Here is a 21,387-nt window from a genome sequence, read left to right on the forward strand (position 1 = left end):
TGTTCTGTGAGTGGTGATTCCCAGCAGCCCTTCACTCAATCTTTATTACTCAGCACACTACAACAAGGGGGTTTTTCCTTTCTGTTGTCTGAACTGCATTTGAAAGGATATTTTGCTCTTGTTTGGAGCATGCTGGGGCAGGGTAGAGGCTGCACTTCCAGTCTCAAAGAAAGTCTGAGGGGTACCAGAGGTCTAAAGGACCTGCCACTGATCACCTCCTTAGATTAGGCTGAGTGCCTGAATAATAACTCTGCTTTTAGCTGCTGCTCCAGGGACTGCCTCTGGACCTCTGAAGCTTCACAAACAACCTCCTAAAGCTTGAAGTGAATAATTGAGGTTGTGCCACTGGCGCTGGGAACTCGCATCCTTCCCCACAAGAGAGCTCATCAGAAGTTTTCTGAGAGCACAGCCTGCACACAGCAAATTTCTCAGGGTCCTGGAGTGTCACTGCATCAGGGCTTTTGTGACCCACAGGTATCTCAGCAGCTCCTGGGTTAAGCTCTGGATAAACACTGGTGGGCCAGCCCTGATTGCCGACTGTAATCTCAGTTTTACAGAATGTTCTGTTGGTGCTGGCTCATCTTACACAGGATTGAGGTGAGAGCTGTGCCTGGCAGGGCTGGACAATGTGAAAAATGGCTCAGTGGAAGCTACCCCTTCCTAGGACCAGGACAAAAGCCACCACCTCCCATCTGTGCCACAAAAAGAGTCACAAAAAGATCAGATGGTTTGCAGAAAAGGGTTTTGGGTTTTTTTTGTGCTGAACACAAGAGCTGCTGTCAGTCAGGGAAACACTGCTTAGGAATTGTTAAACCATTCACTTCCTCCCTTCCAGTGATAATTTTATTTTAAAAATCACTGAAGAGATCCCTTGGAAAGTACAAAGGAACCTCTTAGCAAAATGCAAATATTTCTGTGCCTCATGGGCACGAGGCTAAAAGCATCTCTGCTAGGCGGGGGTTTGCTGTCAGTTCTGTCTCTTGGCTATCCCTTCACCCTTTCCTTTCCCTTGCTGGCAGCCAGCACCTCTGACAGCCTCAGAAATGCTTTGAAGAAGTGCTGTGGCAGAGAGGTCAGGCAGTCAGGAGGGATCAGGGCTGGTGCTTGGTGATGTGTGAGCTCACCTTCACAATTCCTGATGCTCCTGGGGGAGCAGGGGCTGCCAGGGACCCTGCAGGAATGAGAACCCTCTTTGCACCAAGTCCTCATGACTAATTGCAGTGCAAGACTGTCAGATTTCTTCATCTGATCCACCAGTTGGAAGAGACACTGAGAAAAAACATCTCAAAAATCAAGATAGAGCGTTGGATGAAAAGGTTTGGACAATGACTGGGATTTGGGAGCCCTCCTCTTGCATTTTGGGAAACCTCCAGTCATTACAGGGCTCCAGAGCTTCATTTTTACTCCCTCCCTCCTCAGCTGATTATTCATTTTATTATTACAGTTGCTCAGACAGCTTGTGACAGAGCAACTTGCTATCAGGAAGAAATCAGAATTGATTAAATTAGCACATTACTGGTTTAATTTAGACATAAACAAGATTCAGACCTTGGAGAAAACCAGAATATCCTACTTTTAATTCTCAGTTTGGAATACTTCCCTTTTTTGGGTGCCTTTTCAGAAACGTTCCTTGTTTTGGGGTGAAAAAAAATTAACATTTTTTTGCAACTGAGATTTAATTAAAAAAAAAAAAAAATGAGGCTGATCAACAAAGCTGAAATGTTTCCAGGAAGATTTTTTTTTTTTCCCCCTGGGAGCATCAGTTTGCTCCTGATGCAGGATGAAAGCATCTTGCTGAGGGCAGGGCAAGTGAATTACTGCAGGGTGAGCTGAGTTAAGAGCTTGGAGAAAGTTCCCTCTCCATTGTGGTTTCCTGCTCTTCTCCTGTGGTGAGTGCACGCTGGTTTCCTGCTGAAACAGGATTACTCCATCCCACATTTTCTCCAGGGTTCTGCCCTGTTAAAGCGTGCAAACTTTCCCAGGGGCTGCTGACACACTCTAAATTCCCATCCTCTCCTGCCCTGGAGCACTTAATTTATGTGTCCATGCCCTGAATTGCTGGATTCCTCACAAAACAAAAAAAATAAAAAGGAAATTTCAGCTCCAGTGCTGCTGTGGATGTTCATGGCTGTCACAGAGCCTGAGGGGTTTTTTGGTCCAAGCACCTGCTCAAGCAAGGTCATGTGGAGGTGACCCAGGGCTGTGCCCAGGTGGCTTTTGAATGTCTCCAAGAATGGAGATTTCACAAGTGAAAGGGAGAAAAAGTGTTTCCTTCCTGACTGCCCAGTCAAACATGAAAAACAGGAATTCAGAGAATGGTTTGGGTTGGAAGGGACCTTCAAGATCATGTCATTCCACCCCCCTGCCCTGGCAGGGGCACCTTCCACTAGCCCAGGTTGCTCCAAGCCCCATCCAACCTGGCCTTGGACACTTCCAGGACCTCAACCAAGAGATCTCAGACAAGAGCTCCCTCAGCTTGAGAAGGCAGCAGGCAGTTCAGGAGCCCAAATTCCACATCTGCTCAGTGCAGAAGGGAGATATCCTCCTCAGGTTATGTGGTGTGAGGGAGAAGGAACGAGCTGGTTTGCAGAAGAGGACCCACACACCTCACATTCAGCTTATTCCATAAGAAATTCCAGTCAGGGAATGCCGTGAATTCCCACCTTGCTGCTGTGTTGTTGAATTTCCCCATGAGGGCAGGCTCAAAGGGAGGGAAAAAATGTCCTGCACCCCTGGAAGACACAGGGATCAGCAAATGAGCAGAGGAAAATTTCCACTCTTTCCACTCTTTCTCCCATGTAAGTAGGACAAGAGCATCGTCTTGCCAGCCAAATGCTGCAGCTGCTTCCAGGACCTGGTCTGAAACAGATCACTCTCCTTAATTTTGCATGAATTCCCCTGCCAAATGCCATCCTGCGGGCAGGTCCCCAGGCAGAGGAGCCTTTATGCAAGTTCAGGAGAGATGGGAAGCAGAACTTGTTTGATTTAAAGTCTGAGAATTTTTTTTTTATTCTTTTTTTTTTTTGCCGTGGGGTGTCACCTCCCAGGCTGAACTCTGGCAGGCAAAGGGAAGAAGCCAACATATGCCTGTTGGGGACATTTGCCACTGGGTCACTCTCTCTTCTCTCTTCATTTTCCAGCTGCTGGCTGTCATTAGAGGGAGGACTCCTCTATGCCTTCGTGGGACCGGCGGCTGCTGTCGTTTTGGTATTTAAGCTTGTCTGAAAGATTTCTTTTTTCTCCTCTATATCTTATAGCAATTTTCTTGTTCTTTCAACCCAAGAATGCCCCTCTTTATTTCCACTTGTGTTTCGAAGAGCTTCCTCCTACAGGAATAACGAGCAAAGCCAACAATTTGGGATGGGGCTGATTCTGAAATGTAATGTGCCTCAACTCTCAACCTTCCCCCTCTGTCCTCACTGGAGCCCCCTAACACCTGAGTAATGCTTTACCTTGGTTTTGCTGTGTCTGGATGGAAGTGCAGGATGATGGTGGAAAACTCTGACGTTGTCTCCTTTAGAAAATGCTGTTCCTGGTGGTTTTCAGATCAGCTTTTATTCCTGATCCATCCCAGGCCAGTGCATGTGAGCAGATTTCCTTGCTTGCAGGTGAGATTGAAATCTTCAAACCAGTGCTGAGGGGATCCCTTCTGACCCTAAAAACGTCAGGTTTGCTTTGAATTCAAAGAGATGGCAGGGTTAAAGTGGGCATTCCTAAACTCCAGCTCCTGCATGGTGTGTCCATTCTTCTGTCCCATCACGCCTGGCTCCAGCACAGCCCCAACACCAGCATTGCCCAGTTATAATTTGAGTTTAAGGTGTCACTCAAGGTGACATTCCTTCCCTGCTGCTGAGGCCTCACTGCCCATGAGAAACCTCAGGGCTGAAAGGATCTGAGAACTGCTGCACCTCCTGGAAATCCCTCCTGTAGCAGTTTGTGATGGGTTTAAAGCCACATTTGATCTCCCACATCTTTCTGCAGTTTCTCTCCAGCCCACTGTTTCATCCAGTGGAGGAGCTTTATGCCCTCTGAGGCTCTGGAGAGCCCCAAAGGAATGGGGTTGTTGACACTCACAATTCCTTTTTCAGTCCAGGCTTTTGTTTCGTGCAGTGCCTGGGGGATGAAATGCCCCGCAGCAGGAGCTTACAGGAGAATAACTCCACAAAAGCTCGGGCTGCCTCTATTCTCAGCGCTGTCACTGCACATCAAACCACCTTGGTGCCATCGTTTCATCAAGGTGACAAAGAGAAAAGCCAGCAGTGGCCCCTCCTCTGCAAGAAATCAAAACTGGTATGAGCTGAGGTCTTTCATGTGGGGTTGTGACACAGTGATTCAGAGGGAGGAAGCTTTGGTAGTGCTTAGAGTCACTCTGCTGCCCCAAGCCACCTTGATTTTGTTGTGCCAACAACAAGGGAGGTGATCTTTCTCTTTTTCCTCTTTTAAAGCGTGAGGAAAACACAGGAGCCTGCTTCCATTTGGCAGCTCAGATTTCCCTCACCATCAAGCAGAGGAAATGACATGTCCTCACAGAGGGGTCAGAACTTTCAAATGGGGGTTCCCGCAGCTGATATTTGGCAGTGGTGAATCATCTCTGGGGGTGTTAGGCCCTGATCAGCACCAAGAGAGAGGCCACACGCCTCGTTTAGACTCCCTGACTCATTCCTGGCCAAAGTGACAAATGAATATTGCACTGGTAGAGCAACCAAAGAGCTTGGAGAAGAACCAGGAGAAGCATAGAAAGCCTTTTTATAAACGGGAACCTGCAAACAGATGAGCTCAAAAAGGTGATAATACTCTGAAGGTGTTTGGCCTCCAGCTTCCGCAGTGTTCATAACTCACAGTCAGGCCACTGACACTGAACAGCTGCAGCTTTGAAGGACGAAGGTTTTACCTTTATTCTTAAAAATCCTGATTTACCTTAAACACAGAGCTGTTGGAAGCAGTTTTGCTTGCCCAGCTGACGTGGAGCAGCCTGGTGGTAGTTGTGTGCAGGCTGAAGGCAGGGGGAGGCTCATGGACTGAGGTGAGGACAGGGTCAGCAGTGGTCAGGTCATGGTTATCTCCAGGAATTTCAGACTTGAGGCTTTGCTTCTGGAAATTGTCTCAAAGATAAAGAAGTAAAGCTACTCTGCCTGCTATTGGAAGAATATCCATGTTGTATCTCTGACTTAGGAAAGAAGTGGAGCCAGGATCAGAGCAGGGTGTTGATTGTGGTGATCAATGTACTGGATTGACTGATTGATTAAAACCAGTGCAGAACTGCTCTTTGTTGTCTCCCCTGCTCCTCAGGAGAGAGGATGCACACTTTGGCCAGCCCTAGGAGAGATCCAGCCACATTTCAACCCCACCTTTCCTCCTGCCTGGCTGCACCTTAGGGAAAAACCTTTTTGGATCCTCCACAGTGAAGGATCAGTGATTTCAAAGTGCTCCCTCTCTTTCCAGGCTCATAACCAGGCTTTGATTTCCTGCTGATCCTTGGCTGTGTCACTGTGCCTGACTTGCCAGTGCTGTTTCTCTGAATCAATACCATGGTGAACTCTAGAAATGGTCTCAGCTGTCCACTGACCCAGCAGCTGATGCACACAAATATAACTGCAATTTCTGAGATTTTCTGTGGATTCCCAGCTGTGGGCTCCACATCAGTGAGCTGGTGAAGCCAGCAGAAAGATTGATCATTGTTTTGAGGGTGATTTAGGCAATTAGGCAGAGGCTTGGTCCCTTCCTTTGAGTCAGGTGACTCTTTGGATCTCTTAAAATCAAGAACACGTAAAGTCGCATGAATTTATTTCTGAATTTGACCTTAAAACATTTCCCTGCAAGCCCCACATGTAAAACAGCATCGGCCACATGTTTCTGCCACCAGCAGCTGTTCCACTGACAGCAAAGCCAGGAGAATGTCTCCCTTTTCCACCATCATGACCTCGTCCAGGCAGGGGTGGGGCCAGTGTGTCACTAACGTGTTGCTGAGGTTTGGATGGGGTTTGTACAGCAGATGCAGCTGGCAGCAGTGGATGCAGGTGGAAAGGCACAGGGAGGAGTTTGGGGTCACTCTGCAGGATCTCTGCTCTGTCCAGCCTGTGTTTCACTGTGGATTTTTGTTTCTGATGGACACAGACATCCCTGATCTCACCCTGAGGAAAACGGACTGCATGGAATTATATCACCCACTGATTTTTTGGGGGAATTCTCCGTGCTGTGCCATCTGCAGTATCTCCCAAGACATCCCATCAGAGCAGATGATGTTTCTACTTGCTCCAGTGCCCCTCCACCTCTTTTTTTGAGAGCAGCAGTGGTGTTTCACCAGGAAAGATCTGTGACATATTGTCTGCATTCTCTTAATGCTGCTTCTGACTCCAGAAGGTGCTTTGGGGAGCAGCCAATGTCAACCCACTGCTCTTCTCTGTAAGGGCCATTCCCTATTTGGATTAGCTCCCCAAAAAATTGTTGTTGTGCCTGGAGTTTGCCTTGCTGGACCTCAGGCAGTGTTGGGGTTCAAGCAGCCCTGCAGCAATCTGGGAAATTCCCAGTCTCTCCTGCTTCATGGAGACCTGGTTGAGGGCTGGACTTGATGGTCTTGGGGGGGTCTCTTCCAATCTTAATGATTCTCCAGCCTTCTTGATCTGCTGCCAGCTGCATTCTGCTGCCTTGAACTCACTGATGCACGGCCAGGGGAGGTGGGACACGGGGGGACAGGGGACACAAGGGGTGGTGGCCTGCAGAGGTGTGACCTGGCTTTGGGAGAAACCCTTCTGTTTTACTGAGCTTGACCTGACCCGCTTGAGAACAAAACTTGTGTGTTGTTTCTCTTTTGACAGGTGAACATGGTTATTGGCATTCTGGTTTTTAACAAACTTGTATCCAAAGATGGAATAACAGATAAGAAACTGAAGGAACGGGCAGGGTATGCCTTATCAATACATCTAAGTAAAGAGTGAAAATAAAAACCAAAAATACCCAAAGTTGTGATCAATAACCAGGCAAAGGGTGAAAAAGGAGATTGGGGATGCAAACGAAAAAAAAAGCAAAACCAGATTTAAACAAAATGAAAGAAAAACACCACACTTGATTTAATGTCTTTGCACTGTCATTCAGTGCAGCAGGACACAGAAATCCAAGAAGCAGCCCTGTGTTGCTGTGGAGGAAGCATGGAAGTTCATCTCTTTGTTAAAATGGCTTCAACCAAGGCTGGTACATCCTCCCAGAAATGAGGGAGAGCAAAGTGGCTCTTGTCACTAACTCCTGGAGACAGCAGAGACTCAGCACTGCTGAGTGTGGCACATGGCACGAGCTAGGGGACAGAGGGGTTGTGTCTGAAGGCTGGCAGGTGTCTCAGGGACAGCAGAGGTGTGTGGTGGAAGAGAATGGGTTCTGGAGGTCTGGCAGAGAGCAGAGCAGCAGATGGATGAAGTAGGAGAGGTGAGTTAAAAACCTCTGCTGAGAGAAAAATTCTGCTGCCACCTGAGGTTCTTTATCTTCTCCACAGCCTCCATTCCTGAATGCAGAGGATTTGTGTTACCTGGTTTCCTTTGGAGTATAAATCCAAGATTTAACTCCACATTTCTCCCCTGCCTGGTGTCTCCCAGGGCATTGCCCAGGGCAGCAGCTCCCAGGCAGGGCTCTCTCTTAGGTTACTCCCAAACTTTTGGCAGTGGCTATTTTGCCATTGCCAGAACCCCCAGCAGGATGAGACCCCCTCTCCTCTCCATTTCCAGGAACAAACCTGCAATCTGCTCAGCTTTTATCCCTGAGCAAGAGACAGGCTGACACTCTGAGTCTCCTCAGATGCCCAGGTCAGATGTGTGTTCCATTCCCCTGCCTTTTTGGCTTCTTGTTGCAGTCAGAGAAGCTCTGTCCTTACCTGCTGCAGGGAAAGTCAGGGATCTCTGCAGGAATTTGGTTTGTCACTGTGGGCAACAGCTGTGTTCTGGAAGGAAAAAGTTGTTCACAGAGGAACGAGGAGAGCAAAAGCTGTTCTGGTTCCTCTGCATGGAGGCAGAGTTTGAAACCTTTGGAGGCTGGTGGAGAAAGCACAGGATGCATGGATATGTCCTGTCTGTCCAAGTGGAGGGAGAAAGGGTCTCCGCTGAGTCTCAGAGGGCAAGGGTGCATAATATGGATGAGGTTCATTATTCCTGATACTGGTTTTTAATTGAGTGATGGAGGCAAAACCCAGGGTAGAGGCAAATTCTTATCCAGCGCTTCAAATCCTGTATTCGGCTTTGGGCCCCTCATTCCTGGGCTGGAGCGTGTCCAGAGAAGGGAACAGAGCTGGAGAAGGGTCTGGAGCACCAGGAGTGGCTGAGGCAGCTGGGGAGGCTCAGCCTGGAGAAAAGGAGGCTCAGGTGAAACCTCCTCACAGCTCCCTGAAATAGGGAGTGGCGTGGTGAGGTGTGGGCCAGAATGTACTCCCAGGTAACAAGTGACAGGACAAGGGGAAATGTCCTCAAGCTGCACCAGGGGAGGTCTAGGTTGGATATTTGGAATAATTTCATCCCTGAAAGGATGACCAGGCTTTGGAACAGGCTGCTCAGGGAAGGGGTGAAGTCACCATCCCTGGAAGTGCTCCAGAAACAAGTAGACCTGGGACTTTGTGACAGAGTTTAGTGGCCATGGAGGTGTTTAGTCAAAGTTTGGACTTGATCTCGGAGGTTTTTCCACTCTTAATGATTTTGGAAAAACCACAGGGACCTGTTTAGGCTCATGGTTTATCAGCAGTGTTGACACGACCAAACCTTGGGGTCCCTGGGTGCAGCAAAGGGCAATTTTGGTGCCTGAGCAGCGCCATGGCCATAAAACAAGAGGAGATTTGGGTGATCAGAGATACCAGCTGCTGCTGGGTTGAAAAATATGTGAAGAAGTGACCTTGGTGCATTGCTTCAAGCAGCTGCTAAGAAGCAAGTGCTTCATTCTGGATGATGCCTTCTTGACAAAGAGAGAACTCAAAAAAAAACCACCCAGGGTGCAAGGCAGGGTCTGGAGCAGGGTAATTGCACTTGAAAGTCAGCGCTGCAATAAATGGTTTATTGGATTAGCAGAGCAGCGAGTTGCTGCCTCTCAGTCCCTCCCTCTCTAATCCAAACTGCACACGGAGTGACCTTATTTAATACACAGCGGCTGGTTATTGATCACACTCAGAGTTGGGCTTTAAAAACAAAATCTGCGAGGCAACAAAACAAACAAACAAACAAACAAAAACAAAAGCAAAAACGTCATTTTTCTGATGTTCTTTGTTTTTTTCTTTTCTCTTTTTCCCCCCTTCTTTCGTGTCCGTGTGTGTGTGTGCAGCACTTTTAAGCCTTATCTGTGCTCAATGGTTTTGTTCTCCCTTCCCAAGTGCCCCTGCTGAGAGTGTGGGAGCACTTTTGAGAGCCCTGGTGCCCCTTTCCCTTTAGTTCCCTGCTTCTGGCCTGGGCTTGGGAACCGTGTTGGAAGGTAGATCTGAAGAAAATCAGAACGAGTAATGGCCTTGGAGATGTTTGGACCTGAGGAGATGGTCTAAAGAAACGTTGTGTTTCCTTTAGCAGAGGCAAGAAGTATGGTGCAGTGTTGCAAAAACAATTTTTTGAAAGGGTGGAAAAAAAATCCTCAAAAATAGGGAAAAAAAAGAGCTGTTGGATGTTAAGAGCAGCCCAGCACACACGCCACAGATTGGTTGTCACAGATTCATCAGCGCCAACAGTTCTCATGAAATAATGCCTGAGACACAAGAATTCTGCCCTGTACTTAGCAGTGGAAATAGCTGTGATTATTGTTGTCACAACTGTCAGAAAAGGGAGATTTTCTAGTGCCAGTGATTTTATTGGTGGATCAGAATGCCAGGCTGTAGAGAAGGGGGTGTGAATACCTGGAGAGCTGGAGAAAGGCCAAAACCTGTCTGGGAATGGAGAAAACCATCCCAGAGAACAGTCTCTGTTGGTGGACAACTCCACCACCAGTGTTTGAGCTCTCTTGAAGGGATTACTACCAAAAAATGAATATTTTAATGTCAGGAGCCTTTAAAATGAATTTTAAATGTATTCAGCCCGTGTTTATTCTACATTTGTGTGCTCACACAGGCAGGGAGGAAGAATGAGACCATCAAGGATATTCACCAGGGCTAATTTTGGCTCAATTTAATCTCTCTGGGCTTCCTCTTCCACTCCTGAGGAGAGACAGGAGCCTTGTCCCCCCCTTAAAGGACCTCTTCTTTTATCTCTGTTGATCACAGAAACCACCCAAGGAGTCTTTGCCCCAAAACCTTGTGTGAAATAATCTCTGTGCAGGTGTCCTGATGGGGTGGAACAGAGCTAGGTTGTGACAGCACAGAGGGGAGAGAGTGATTAGGAAGGTGATAACTCCACTGAGACAGGAAGGGATTGGGATTGCCCTTCCTCTGGGAATGGTTCCTGTTGGAAGCAGTGCTCCTCCTCTTCGGGCTGTGGATGGTGGAAAGCACTGCTCAATAAAAGGTAGCAAAGTCCAGGCTCCAGTGAACACACCAGATGAGCCCATGAGCTGTTTGTGGGTGTTTAGGAAGCAGAAAAAGCTGAATTAAATGAAGGCCTTATTCACTGTGATTATTTAATTAGCTTCCCTTTCATATGCACAGGCGCCAATCTAAACCTGTTATGGAAATTCAATATATTAACAACCTCACGTCCCCAACCAGAGGGAATTAGGAGATAAATGTACCCACATCAGTGCCCACTGCTTGCAACTTTCTGCATAAACACACCCAACAGCAGCTACAGTTGTGTGTTTACAGTGGTCTTTTGGCCAGTTCTCTGTGATTCAATGTCATTCATGTTTTTTCTGGTACAGTTTCCCATCAAATTCCTCAAGTCAATCTACTTTTTTTCTTTTTGCTGCCTATCTCTGCCTCTCTCTGTCTCTCTGCTTATCTGTTCTTTGTGGCTTATAGATTTGGGGATAAGCTGTTGTATTTTTTTATTTTTTAAGGGTCGTGCACCTAATGCCTCTCCAGACCCACTTTATCTTTGGTTCAGCCATTCCTCACAGGATTTACACCATCCTTCCTGGAAGATAATTATCTGTGGACACAGGAGCTAATTTCCTCTGTGTCTGAAAGCTTCTGTGGGATGCCTTACTCATTTTTCTGGACGGGAATGATGACTTATGTCGCTGTAATTAATGAAAAGACCAGTCAATAGCCACTTGAAAGGGGGCCACTGGGCCCACTGCTGCTGCTGTGTTGGTGCTCATCAGGATGTCTTTTTGCAGTGAGACTGAACAGAGAGCCACCAAAGCTAAGAAATGCTCTGTGGAGTCCCCTGATCTCTCTCCCAGGCACGGCAGGGCCGTAAAACCCTTCCTGGTTGGGGCAAACCTCCCTCAGCAGCATCCCCACCACACACTCCAGGGATGACAGACCCTGTGCTGTCCTCTGGCAGTGATTTTTGTGTCTTCTCTGATGCCAGGCACAGCAGGAAGGTCTGGGGGAAGTTTTGCAGACTCCTTCCCGTTTTCCAAGCCAGATCTGACGTGGGTGTGAATCTGTGCAGACCAGGGAGAGCACACAACCAGTAAATTCTGGGAAAAAACACAGCCAGTGCCAAGTTAATGTGCTTTCTGGGCTCATGAAGAGGAGCTGAATGGGGGGTGGTTCCCACACATCAGCTGCTAAAAATCCCAAGGATGTGCTTTAGCAGATCCCCTCATTCCAGCAGCCCTCAGTGGGCTGTTTCTGTGGTTGGTCCCATCCAGAAAAAAAAGGTGGGAGCAACAGGTGGGAATAATTCTCAGGGTTCATCCCAAAGATGTTTTGGGCTCCAGAACAGGATGTGAGAGAAGGAATGTGTCAGAAGCAGTCAGCCATTTGGGTTTCTTTCAGGACAGGTTAGGGAGCTTGGGAAACACCCAAGCTCAGGATTAACTTCAGGATGTAAAAGAGTCCCATCCCTCATCAGGGAGGGAACCAAAAACCCAAAAAGTGGCCTCTGATCAAAATTCAAAGAATGGCCTCTGTCCTGGTCTCACCAGCTCCCAGTCAGAGAAAGTAAGTGACTTATCCCTTGCATTGCCTTAGGACAGAAGATAAGCAGGCACAGCCCCCACAGCCCTACTTCTTGCCTTCTACTGCACAACCCTGTCACCTTTTTTGTTCTGGAGCAAAAAGGCCAGGAGAGAAAAGAGTAATTTCTCAAAAAAAAGCCAAAAAACCCAAACAAAAAGAAGGAGGTGGAGACTGGGAGAGCCGTACTGGTTTCTCTTCCGTGGGTGCCAGAGAGACACCCTGAATCTGGCAAGATTTTCCCCAACACAGTTCCACCCTCTCCAGCAGCACCAACAAATCTCTGAGTTGTCCATTTCCCCCCGTTCCCCGCATCTGGAGTGGTACAGATGAGAGAGTTTTAATTCCTGCCTGTCTTTCATTTCTCTTCCCAAACTGGGTATGGTTGGTTGGCTCCCTTTTCTCCTTCCTTTCTTTTTGGCTTCTCTTTCCCTTTCCTTTCGACGTTTGTGCTCATGAGCGAAGTGTTTTGTTTTGTTTCAGTCTTTTGGTTTTAATTGCAGTCAGATGGCAGTGCCCCTTTACGGCATGACGCTCAAATGTTCCAAGTGTGGAGTAGTTTCTTCTGCTGAAGTTTCGGCCACAGCCACCAGTAACGCCATGTTAGTTCCTCTAATTTCAACTTCTTTTCTTTCTTTCTTTCTTTCTTTCCACTTTCTTTTTTTTTTTTCCTTTTTTTTTCCTTTTTGTTTTGATTTTCGCTTTTCAGTTACTTTTTTTATTTCCCTCTTCCATTTCCCTGCACTCACCAGCCCATGTTTGTTTTCTCTCCCCATGTCCCTGCCCACCTCCCTGACATCCCCCAGCTCTCCCTGACCTCATTCTGTGGGCCATGAGTAGGGCAGGGCTCCTGCAACACCCCTGGAGCTGATGGGCTGGATCCTGAAAAGCACTTTTTTGACATGCCTAGATTTAATATTTAAGCATGTGACCAGCCCATGGAAGACAAAGGGACTCTGCATTTGTTGCAAGCCGTGTTTAATTGGTTTAATTTGTTTAATGCTCCATTCTTGGAGTTCCAGACTTAAAGCTGTGATTCCCAGTAATTCTGGTGGTAGACAGGGACTCCAAAATTCAGCTTTGTCAACCGCTTGAGCACCTGCTTGAGTGTTTTCCTCCAGAGGCTGCAGAGCACTGTGTGTGGTTTAAGTGAGTTGGTGAATCACTTCTAAGTGGATTTTTTCTGCTCTTATGCTGAAGTTAAGTTTAATACCTCGTAGGCCTGCAGATCTGATTTGATAAGTGTTGACTGCCTCTTTTGGACCCCTGAAAGCACTTGGAATTAATTCTCAAAATCTTAAAGTGTTTCATAGCTCTGAGTTACAAAAGTCAAATGCTGTTAAATCTCTTCTTAGATGCTGCTGGAGTTGGCTTAAAAAAAGAAAAAAGAAAAGAGAAGAAAAAAATTATTACAGAGCTTTGTTCTGCTGGAGAAGTTGCTATTTATGTCATTGGCTTTTTTCACAAAGGTTAAGGTTGGAGGGAGAGTGATGAGGGAAGGTTTGTCTTTCTTCCTTCCCTTTTGGAAATTTTATTATCTGTATCACATCCAAGTGATGCTACACTTTGGTTTTGATGTCTAAATTAGTACATGCAAAACGTGTGAGGGAAACAGTCTCAGATCATTTGCAGTTTGAAAATTCCTGCCTTTAATTAATCTAAACTAAAAGAGGCAGCCGATTGCCAGATCTCAAAATGTAAAAAGATAAAAGAAAATCAACTCAAGAGCACCTGGAAGGTGTCCCTGTTCATGGCAGGGGGTTGGAATGAGATGTTCTTTAAGGCCTCTTCTAACCCAAACCGTTTTATGATTCTGTGGTTTTCTCAGTGAAATCAAGAACTGAACAAAATTTGATTTATTTTTCACTGCTAAGGTCATTTACTCACCTTTTGCAGCAGTGCCCAGCTGAGATGGTGAGATGGAATCAGACCAGACATGTGTACCACAAGTCTGGAATGAGCAGCTTGCTGCTTTTTGGATTCCTGTAACTGCAGAGCAAAGTTAAACCAGCAATAGATTTACTATTAATAAATTAGACTCTTAAATAGGAGAGGCTTTCTGTTCATAGTAAATTAATTTTAAAAGTTAAACAGTCTTAAGTCCCTCTCCAATAGTGTCTGACACTGGTCTGCGATAAATCACAAATTCTGATTCATCTCCAAATCAGGAGAAAAAAGGGGATATGAAAGCCAGATCTCCTATTCATCCTGCTCCTCTAATTTAAGTGGATTGACAGAAATTGGAGGGCTCTTGTAAGAGGATTTTTTTTTTGTTTTGTTTCCCACCAGATTGGGTACCTCAGATGACAGTGTCCAGTATCAATTTTGTTGTTTGTCCTCAAGTGTCCCATGCTCTTATCCTTGCAAAGGGAACACTGAGGAATACACAAATAAGTTCACTCACTTCCTCTTGTGATCCACTTCATCCTGCAGCTGAATTGTTCCTGGTTTTCCTCCTCCAAATTTCTTGTAAATGAGGTTGCCAAAAAGGCAAAACTCTGATTATTCTTCATGCCACTGCCACCCTTCTGCTGGGCTCCCTTCTCCCAGACCTTGCAGCAGCATTGCTGTTCAGTTTTGGAGTCTTGGAATGTGGATTAAATGCCATGAGGCTTCCTGGCTCCTCCCTGACCTGGAATGAGCCATAATTTTTTAGTGCAGAGCACATCAAGGGTGTTCCTGCCTTGTTCCTGCTGGGGTTGATTTTCCCTCTCATAGCTCTCAGATGTTTATTTCTGGGATAGCATGGAGTGAGAAATAGATCCTTTAGACTGTTTTTCTTGGATTTTGGAAATCTTTGTGGGGAGATCTGTGGTCGGAGAAGGGGATGTGTAAAGGAGGGAAAACAGAGGGAACTGATGGGAGAGAAAAGTGACAGAAGTGGAAAAAATAAGTGCTGGAAATGGTGTGATTTCTTGACCTGGGGAATGATAAATGGAAATCTTTGGATGTCTGTGACCTGTTAGGGGTTAGCTGGACTTGACAGATGTGGGTTAAATAAATCCTTTCCTTTAGGCTGTGCTGAAGAAGATCTTGGGCAGGTTTTGCCATTGGAAGACCTCTGTTCCCACATTTCCTCCCAATTATTGCTGCCCATTGGGTACCCTCAGCCTGCAAAATGTTGCCTTGTACTTAATTTGTCTTTGCTACCTGTGAAAATTATTTTATCTGAGATGGAAAATGTGTCTCAGGGGATTGGCTTTTCTTGGTACTTGCTGTGAATGAGGGAATCCACTGCAGATAGCAGGGAGTGCTGAGGGATGGATGGATGGATGGATGGATGGATGGATGGATGGATGGATGGATGGATGGAAGTTGATGTTCCATCCCTGGAAGTGTCCAAGGCCAGGTTGAACAGAGCTCTGAGCAACCTGGGATAGTGGAAGGTGTCCCTGCCCATGGCAGGGAGTTGAAACTAAATGATCTTAAAGGCTCCTTCCAACCCAAACCATTCCATGATTTTATGAACCCTTGCCAAGCAGCTCATTGGAAATCTGGACTCTCAGGCTCCAACCAGTGGGAAGAGACTGGCCCAAGACTAAAACCCTGGCACAGTGTATTTTTCCAGGCACCCCACCCCAGAGCCAGTATCAGGGGTTCTTTGTGACCATTATCATCATCATTCCTCTTAAATCCTTAGGAATTCACGTGTCAATTCTCCCATCTAAGGGTTTTGCCCTTTTTTATTGGCTCAATATCCTTTTAGGGAGTCTTGGATGTCAAAGTTTCTGCCAGTGTTGTAATTCCAGGATTAATGTGAGTCAGTGCTTCCATGCATGGCTGGTCTAGGAAGGAGAATGTTCCTCAGGAGAGTGTTGTCCTCGTGGTTCAAGGAATTTGAAATCCTATCCTTACCTGGGGGTAATACCTGGATCCTGCAAGTCCTTCTTGGACTCTCAGAGAACACCTTCCTAAATTAAAGGTGAATAATGAAGCAGTCTGGTCACAGCTGCCTCATCACCTGCCTGTCTCATGTGTCATAAAATCGTCACAGAATGGTTTGGGTTGGGAGGGACCCTAAAGTTCATCTAATTCCAGACTCCCCACTATGAACACTTTTCACCAGACCAGCCTGCTCAGGGCAGTTTAGAGGCATTTGGTTTCCTGTTCCCCTAATTTTATTATTTATATTGCAGCTACTAGGAGTAGAATAATCTTTTAGGGGAGAATAGAAATCACAGCAGGTGTTTCTTTTTTGCCTGTGCAAGGGAAGAGCAAGCAGAATTTCTCCTCTTTTTTGGTTAACCAAGATAGGTTTCCGATATTGGTTATATAGGCATTGAGTTACAGGGATTGGCTCTGAAAGTGTCCCTAAAATTGGGACAACACTCTTGCTTTTGGGAGGAACTGTTTTTAAGTGTTTAAAAAGGTTGGGTGGAGATGTGAACAGCCTGGTCTTGTGAAAAGTGTCCCTGCTCATGGCAGTAGGGTGGAATTAGATGATTTTTAAGGTCCCTTCCAGCCCAAACCATTCCATGATTCTGTGATTCTGTGAATACAGGTCAGAGGAGCCCAGAAGCACGAGAGAATAAATAAAGCACATCCCTGTACCGTGATTTTCCTGCAGCAGAACTGCTGGTGTGTAAGGAGCCATGCATTATTTGTTGAGTCCAGCGACCAATTCCCTTTTCAGAGCTCCTCTCCAGGAGCTGCTTTTGAATTATAAAGTATTTTTTTTTCCTTCTGCTGCTTCTTTAACTTAAGTTGCTGCTGCTCTGTCAGGGTTGAGTAATGAAAATAATCGATCACTTTGCCCTTTGTAATGGCCCTTTACATCTTTATTGGCATGTCCTGTGTGTCCCCCTGCACTTGCCTTTTCTCAGGGTGCAGGACTCTTCATCTTTCTTCATGTAGATCTTTATCTCCAAACCCATTCTTTTTGCTCTTTCCATTGCTTCCCTCCAAGTGCAATCCATTTATTCTGCTTCTTTTGCAAAGACAAAGACTCTCCACGCTTCCAGCTGCATAAAGGACAAAACCACAGATAGATGTTGTCATTTTGGCCAAATCCTTACTGCCAGGGCAGGGTCTGGTGTGTGCTTTCATAAGGCTGAGTGTTTCCCATGGTAGACCCCACATTTTAGAGCACATTAGGAGTGGCTGAGGGAGCTGGGATGGTTTATCCTGGAGAAAAGGAGGACTGGGAGGACCTTATCACTCCTTGAAGGGAGGTTGGAGCCAGGTTGGGATTGGTCTCTTCTCCTATCAAGCAACCAAATGAAAGGAAATAGCCTCAGGTTGCACCAGGGGAGGTTCAGGTTGGATATCAGGGAAAATTTCTTCGCTGAAAGGATCATCAAGCATTGGCACAGGCTGTCCAGGAGATGCTGGAGTCCCCATCCTGCAAGGATTTAAAAGCTTTGTAAATGTGGCACTTGGGGACATGGTTTAGTGCTGGGTTTTGTAGTGCTGGGAAAATATTTGGACTTGATCTTAGAGGTCTTTTCCAACCTCAGATGGGATGCTGCTGTCACTTGTCCTGAGGGCTGTCACAAATGGGATAAATAAGAGGGTCTGCCAGCTAATTCCTTTGTCCCAAGCAATAAAAGTAATGGATTTATGGATCATGGCTAATCCATGAAAAGCCATTAGGTGGTCACAATATCTTTGTATAAGAATTGATCATTTCATATCACATCTCATGATAAGCACCCTAATGTGATATTCCTTACAACCTGTAGGTAATTCTGGGATCTTTTAAGGATTCACTGTGCCTCCTGAAAAAAGGGACAGGTGGGAAGGTGGTTGAGGTATGAGTCTTGCTATGAATTCAGCTCACAGCAAGTAAAATTAAGGGCAATCTCACAGAAAACCCACTTGTTTTCCTGTGAGTTTTCACCTGAAGTTTCAGCCTGTATCAGATTTCTTTAATGGAGCTTTTAATTTGGAGTTTAATATTTCAAAAATCTAAGCAGAGCCCTGCAAGTGAAATTAGAGTGAGATCCATTTCCTGTGACCTGTTGCCACCTGCTGCCTGAGAATAAAGATGATGCATTTAAGTAGCAAGCAGAATTTCCATCAATTTTGTAAGGGATGAATGCTGCTGAGAAGGCACCTGGAAGGTGCCTACAAAGAGAGCAGAACTCTGAGCTAATGTAAGTCAGCACAACTTGGTAAAATCCTGCTTTGATCCAGCTGAATGTGTGGTCATCAGCTGAGCTGGAAGGGCAGATGTTGTTTTCATCATCTGGTTGGAAGGGCAGAGCAAATTGACTCAAATAATTCGTTCTTAAAGCAGGTTTTGAAACCAGTGGATTCAAATCTGACCATTTGCTGAAGAGAAATATAATTTACATATAGTTTACTTTCTCAGCAGCACCCCTTGCAACCCCAGATCCACATCTAAGTCCTGGATCCAGATCCAGATCATTGTCGTTATGAGCCTGCAGTTCTTTTCAGGAATGGAAAACCCACCCAGATTCAGGTCAGACCTGGCACAGATCCATTGCCAGGTTGTACACTGGTGGAAGTTACACCCACAGAATGGGAGTTCCAGGACTGTTCTGGAACACCAGATAATTCCAGGATGCAGAGTTGTTTATTACAGACCTTTTCCATCAGCTTTTAGGGAACTTTGTGGTTTCTCCTTGCTGCTGGATTTATTTCATCTATTCAGCCATGTTGTGTTGGCTGATGCTTGCATGGAAGACACATCTAGAAAGGTTTCTTATCAACCAAATCTTTCCAGCATTTCTGCCTCTCTGATATTTCTTTCACATACTTGCTGCTTAGCCAGATTTATGAAGGCACTACCACAAATGACAGCAAAGAGAGATTTCAGTGTAATGAGGCAGATTTCAGAGAACTGGAAGAAGTTATTTCTCTTTAGGAGTTGTTTGGTTGAGGGCTGGGGTTTTTTTGTAGTTTTTAATAATGCTTTAAAATCATAGTTTGTCTTGGGCATTAAAGAACAGCATTTGCCATCCAAGATAAAATTACAAGGTATCAGATTATGTCATGGCCTTTACCTTACAAAGAGGCCTCATAATGCTTGTTCTAATTAAAAAGAAAAATAATTCCATTTCCTTGCTCCCTTAGGTCAATTAAATTCCTTAATAATACCATGAAGGAACAGATCCAAGGGTGGACAGGCTGTAGGAGTACTTGCAAACAGGGTCTAATTCTGACTATAAAAATAAACTGTCACTTTAGTGTGTGGTCATTGCAGAACCGATGTAACAATCCTTGAAAAACCCTTAATGAAGCCAGGGTGTTCTATCCTGATGTCAAAACCTGTATCCAAGCTCCAGCTTTGTTCAGGTAAAACTCTCACTGAGGTCTGTGAGCTAACCAGCAAGTAAACATTAAACCCTTGGTCATAGATCAGAAAATGGTGAGCAAGTCCCATGTAAGTACTGCTAAACGTGTTTCATGGTATCTGTCCTGTAATTTCTTGTCTTGCCTGTATCTGTTTGTATTTGAAGGTTTTCTTGTAGCTCCTCTTGTTATTCAAGGCCTTCTCTGGTTTGTTAGGTAAAAGCCCACAGAGAAATTCTCCTCATATTCTTGGTGCCAAATAGATGGGATGAGTGACAGGTTCAAATCTCCCTAGTCAGCTGTTAAAATTATTTGGGATCTTCTTTTTGGTTGGAGAAATGGATGCCTGAAGAGTCCTTGGGAAAAGAGCTGCTTTCCCATTTGCAGGGCCATCATTCACAGCTAAAGTGGAGTTTCCTGGGGCAGCATCACAGAAAACTTGTTTTGTCCAGTTTTCTGTCTCGTGAATGGAGATGTGGCTTGAATCTCAAGTTAATGTCCACACAGGAATAAACTTGCAAGAATGGTCAAACATGGAACAAAAAGCTTTTTTATTTTCTGCCAAAGCATCAGCTGGGGAGATCTCACAAGAAAGCTGAAAATTTTCTGACCACAGGGAAATGAGGTCAGGTTTTAGTCCCCCAGTGTCATGGGGACCATAATCTGTAGATTAAAAGGAGAAATACAGATATTTCAGTCTGCACATCAGCTCTCTGCCTGTCCGTTTGAGTCACTTGAAAACGTGACACGTCCCAGTGTTGGTGTCTTCCATGTGCTGTGGAAGTCCAAGTGTCTGTGACCCGAGTACCAACAGCCATCGTGACAGACCAGTCTCTGCTGCAACTGTTCCCCTCCCCCTTGGCAACCTGCAGTGATTGTATTTTGTCTCCTTCCCTTGGGAAAAGCCGTGGTGGTGGATTAGGGGCAGAGTGGGAAGGGCGTGGAAGGGGGAGGGAGGGATCCGCATCCTTCCTCCCCACCTCCAGTTTTATGCATGACTGCACCGTTGGGAAGTTGTCCCCTCTGTTTGGGTGGCATGAGTGTGCACAGCCTCCTCCTGCTTCCCTGGGAGAGGGGCTCAGGAAAAGTCTCCCTCACGGAGATGTTGGCTGGAGAAATCCTCTACAGCCCAGTGGGATCGGGAGGCTGAATTAGAACCCCACCTGGAAGTGGGTGAGGTGGAGCTGAGCTCTGTTTCCCTCTCCCTTGACAGGGCATCCCTCTGGAGCTCCTGCGTGGTGCTGCCCCTGCTGGCTCTCACCTGGATGTCTGCAGTCCTGGCCATCACCGACCGGCGCTCGGCGCTTTTCCAGATCCTTTTCGCCGTCTTCGACTCCTTGGAGGGATTCGTCATCGTCATGGTCCACTGCATCCTCAGGCGGGAGGTGAGAGGGAGGGGTCATTATCTGTTATATAATTAATGTTAATGTTCCCATAAAAACCACCTGGAAAAGTGCCCAGCCAGCCTGGTATCTTCTCTAACCCTACAAATTTTGCTTTGGGGGAGATCGTGACCACAAAAATGACCGTGACATTTCTGGTCAGAGGGAAGGAGGGGTGAATCAGGGTGGAGTTTGGTGTGATGGGGATAACATGACAGGCTTTGCTCGTTTACCAGCAAAATTCTCATTTCCAGAATGTTCACACCCCACCTCCAAAAAATGCCACATTAAGGAAGTCATTTGTGTGATTTCAGGAGAGGCAAGATGCACTGAGATTTGCAGGGTGAAATCTGTGCTGGCATTAACACCTTGATGTTCCAGCTAGGAAGTGCAGCCAGCAATAATCAGGCAAGGAAATTGAGGAAATTCTCTTCAGCCTCCCTGTGGAGATTTAAAATGGTGAATTATATCAGGGAAGAAAAGGACGAATCTTTTATGTTTCTTTTATTCTTTTCATCCTACAGAGTGGAGAGACTATTAATAACAGAGACAGGAAGGGGCTTTTTTTTTCAATATTCATTTTATCTTCTTACAGTTCCTTTAAATTCAGTAAAACAGATTAATTTCTTATGTCAGGCCAATGAAATCAATGGAATTATACCACTGGCTTGGCTGAGACTCCTTCCACTAATTGCATTATGAATATGAGTCTGCATTTAACTCCCATTGCAGACACCG

The 21,387-nt window shown here is 45.9% G+C and overlaps 1 protein-coding gene across 9 annotated transcripts in view; it reads left to right on the plus strand.

Annotated features, from left to right (window-relative positions):
- The window catches only part of ADGRB1 (adhesion G protein-coupled receptor B1), a 280,607-nt gene that overhangs the window by 234,524 nt on the left and 24,696 nt on the right, over positions 1-21,387 (plus strand). For 7 of the 9 annotated variants that reach the window (XM_038127279.1, XM_038127283.1, XM_038127286.1 and 4 more), the window contains 4 exons: positions 3,141-3,207; positions 6,816-6,901; positions 12,514-12,612; positions 20,481-20,652. In XM_038127279.1, the coding sequence (XP_037983207.1) occupies positions 3,141-3,207; positions 6,816-6,901; positions 12,514-12,612; positions 20,481-20,652 (424 nt within the window). The remainder of the gene's footprint in view (positions 1-3,140; positions 3,208-6,815; positions 6,902-12,513; positions 12,613-20,480; positions 20,653-21,387) is intronic. The other 2 variants (XM_038127282.1, XM_038127285.1) reach the window with 1 other exon arrangement.

The sequence above is a fragment of the Motacilla alba genome, chromosome 2 (genome assembly GCF_015832195.1).
Source record: "Motacilla alba alba isolate MOTALB_02 chromosome 2, Motacilla_alba_V1.0_pri, whole genome shotgun sequence".
NCBI lineage: Eukaryota > Metazoa > Chordata > Aves > Passeriformes > Motacillidae > Motacilla > Motacilla alba.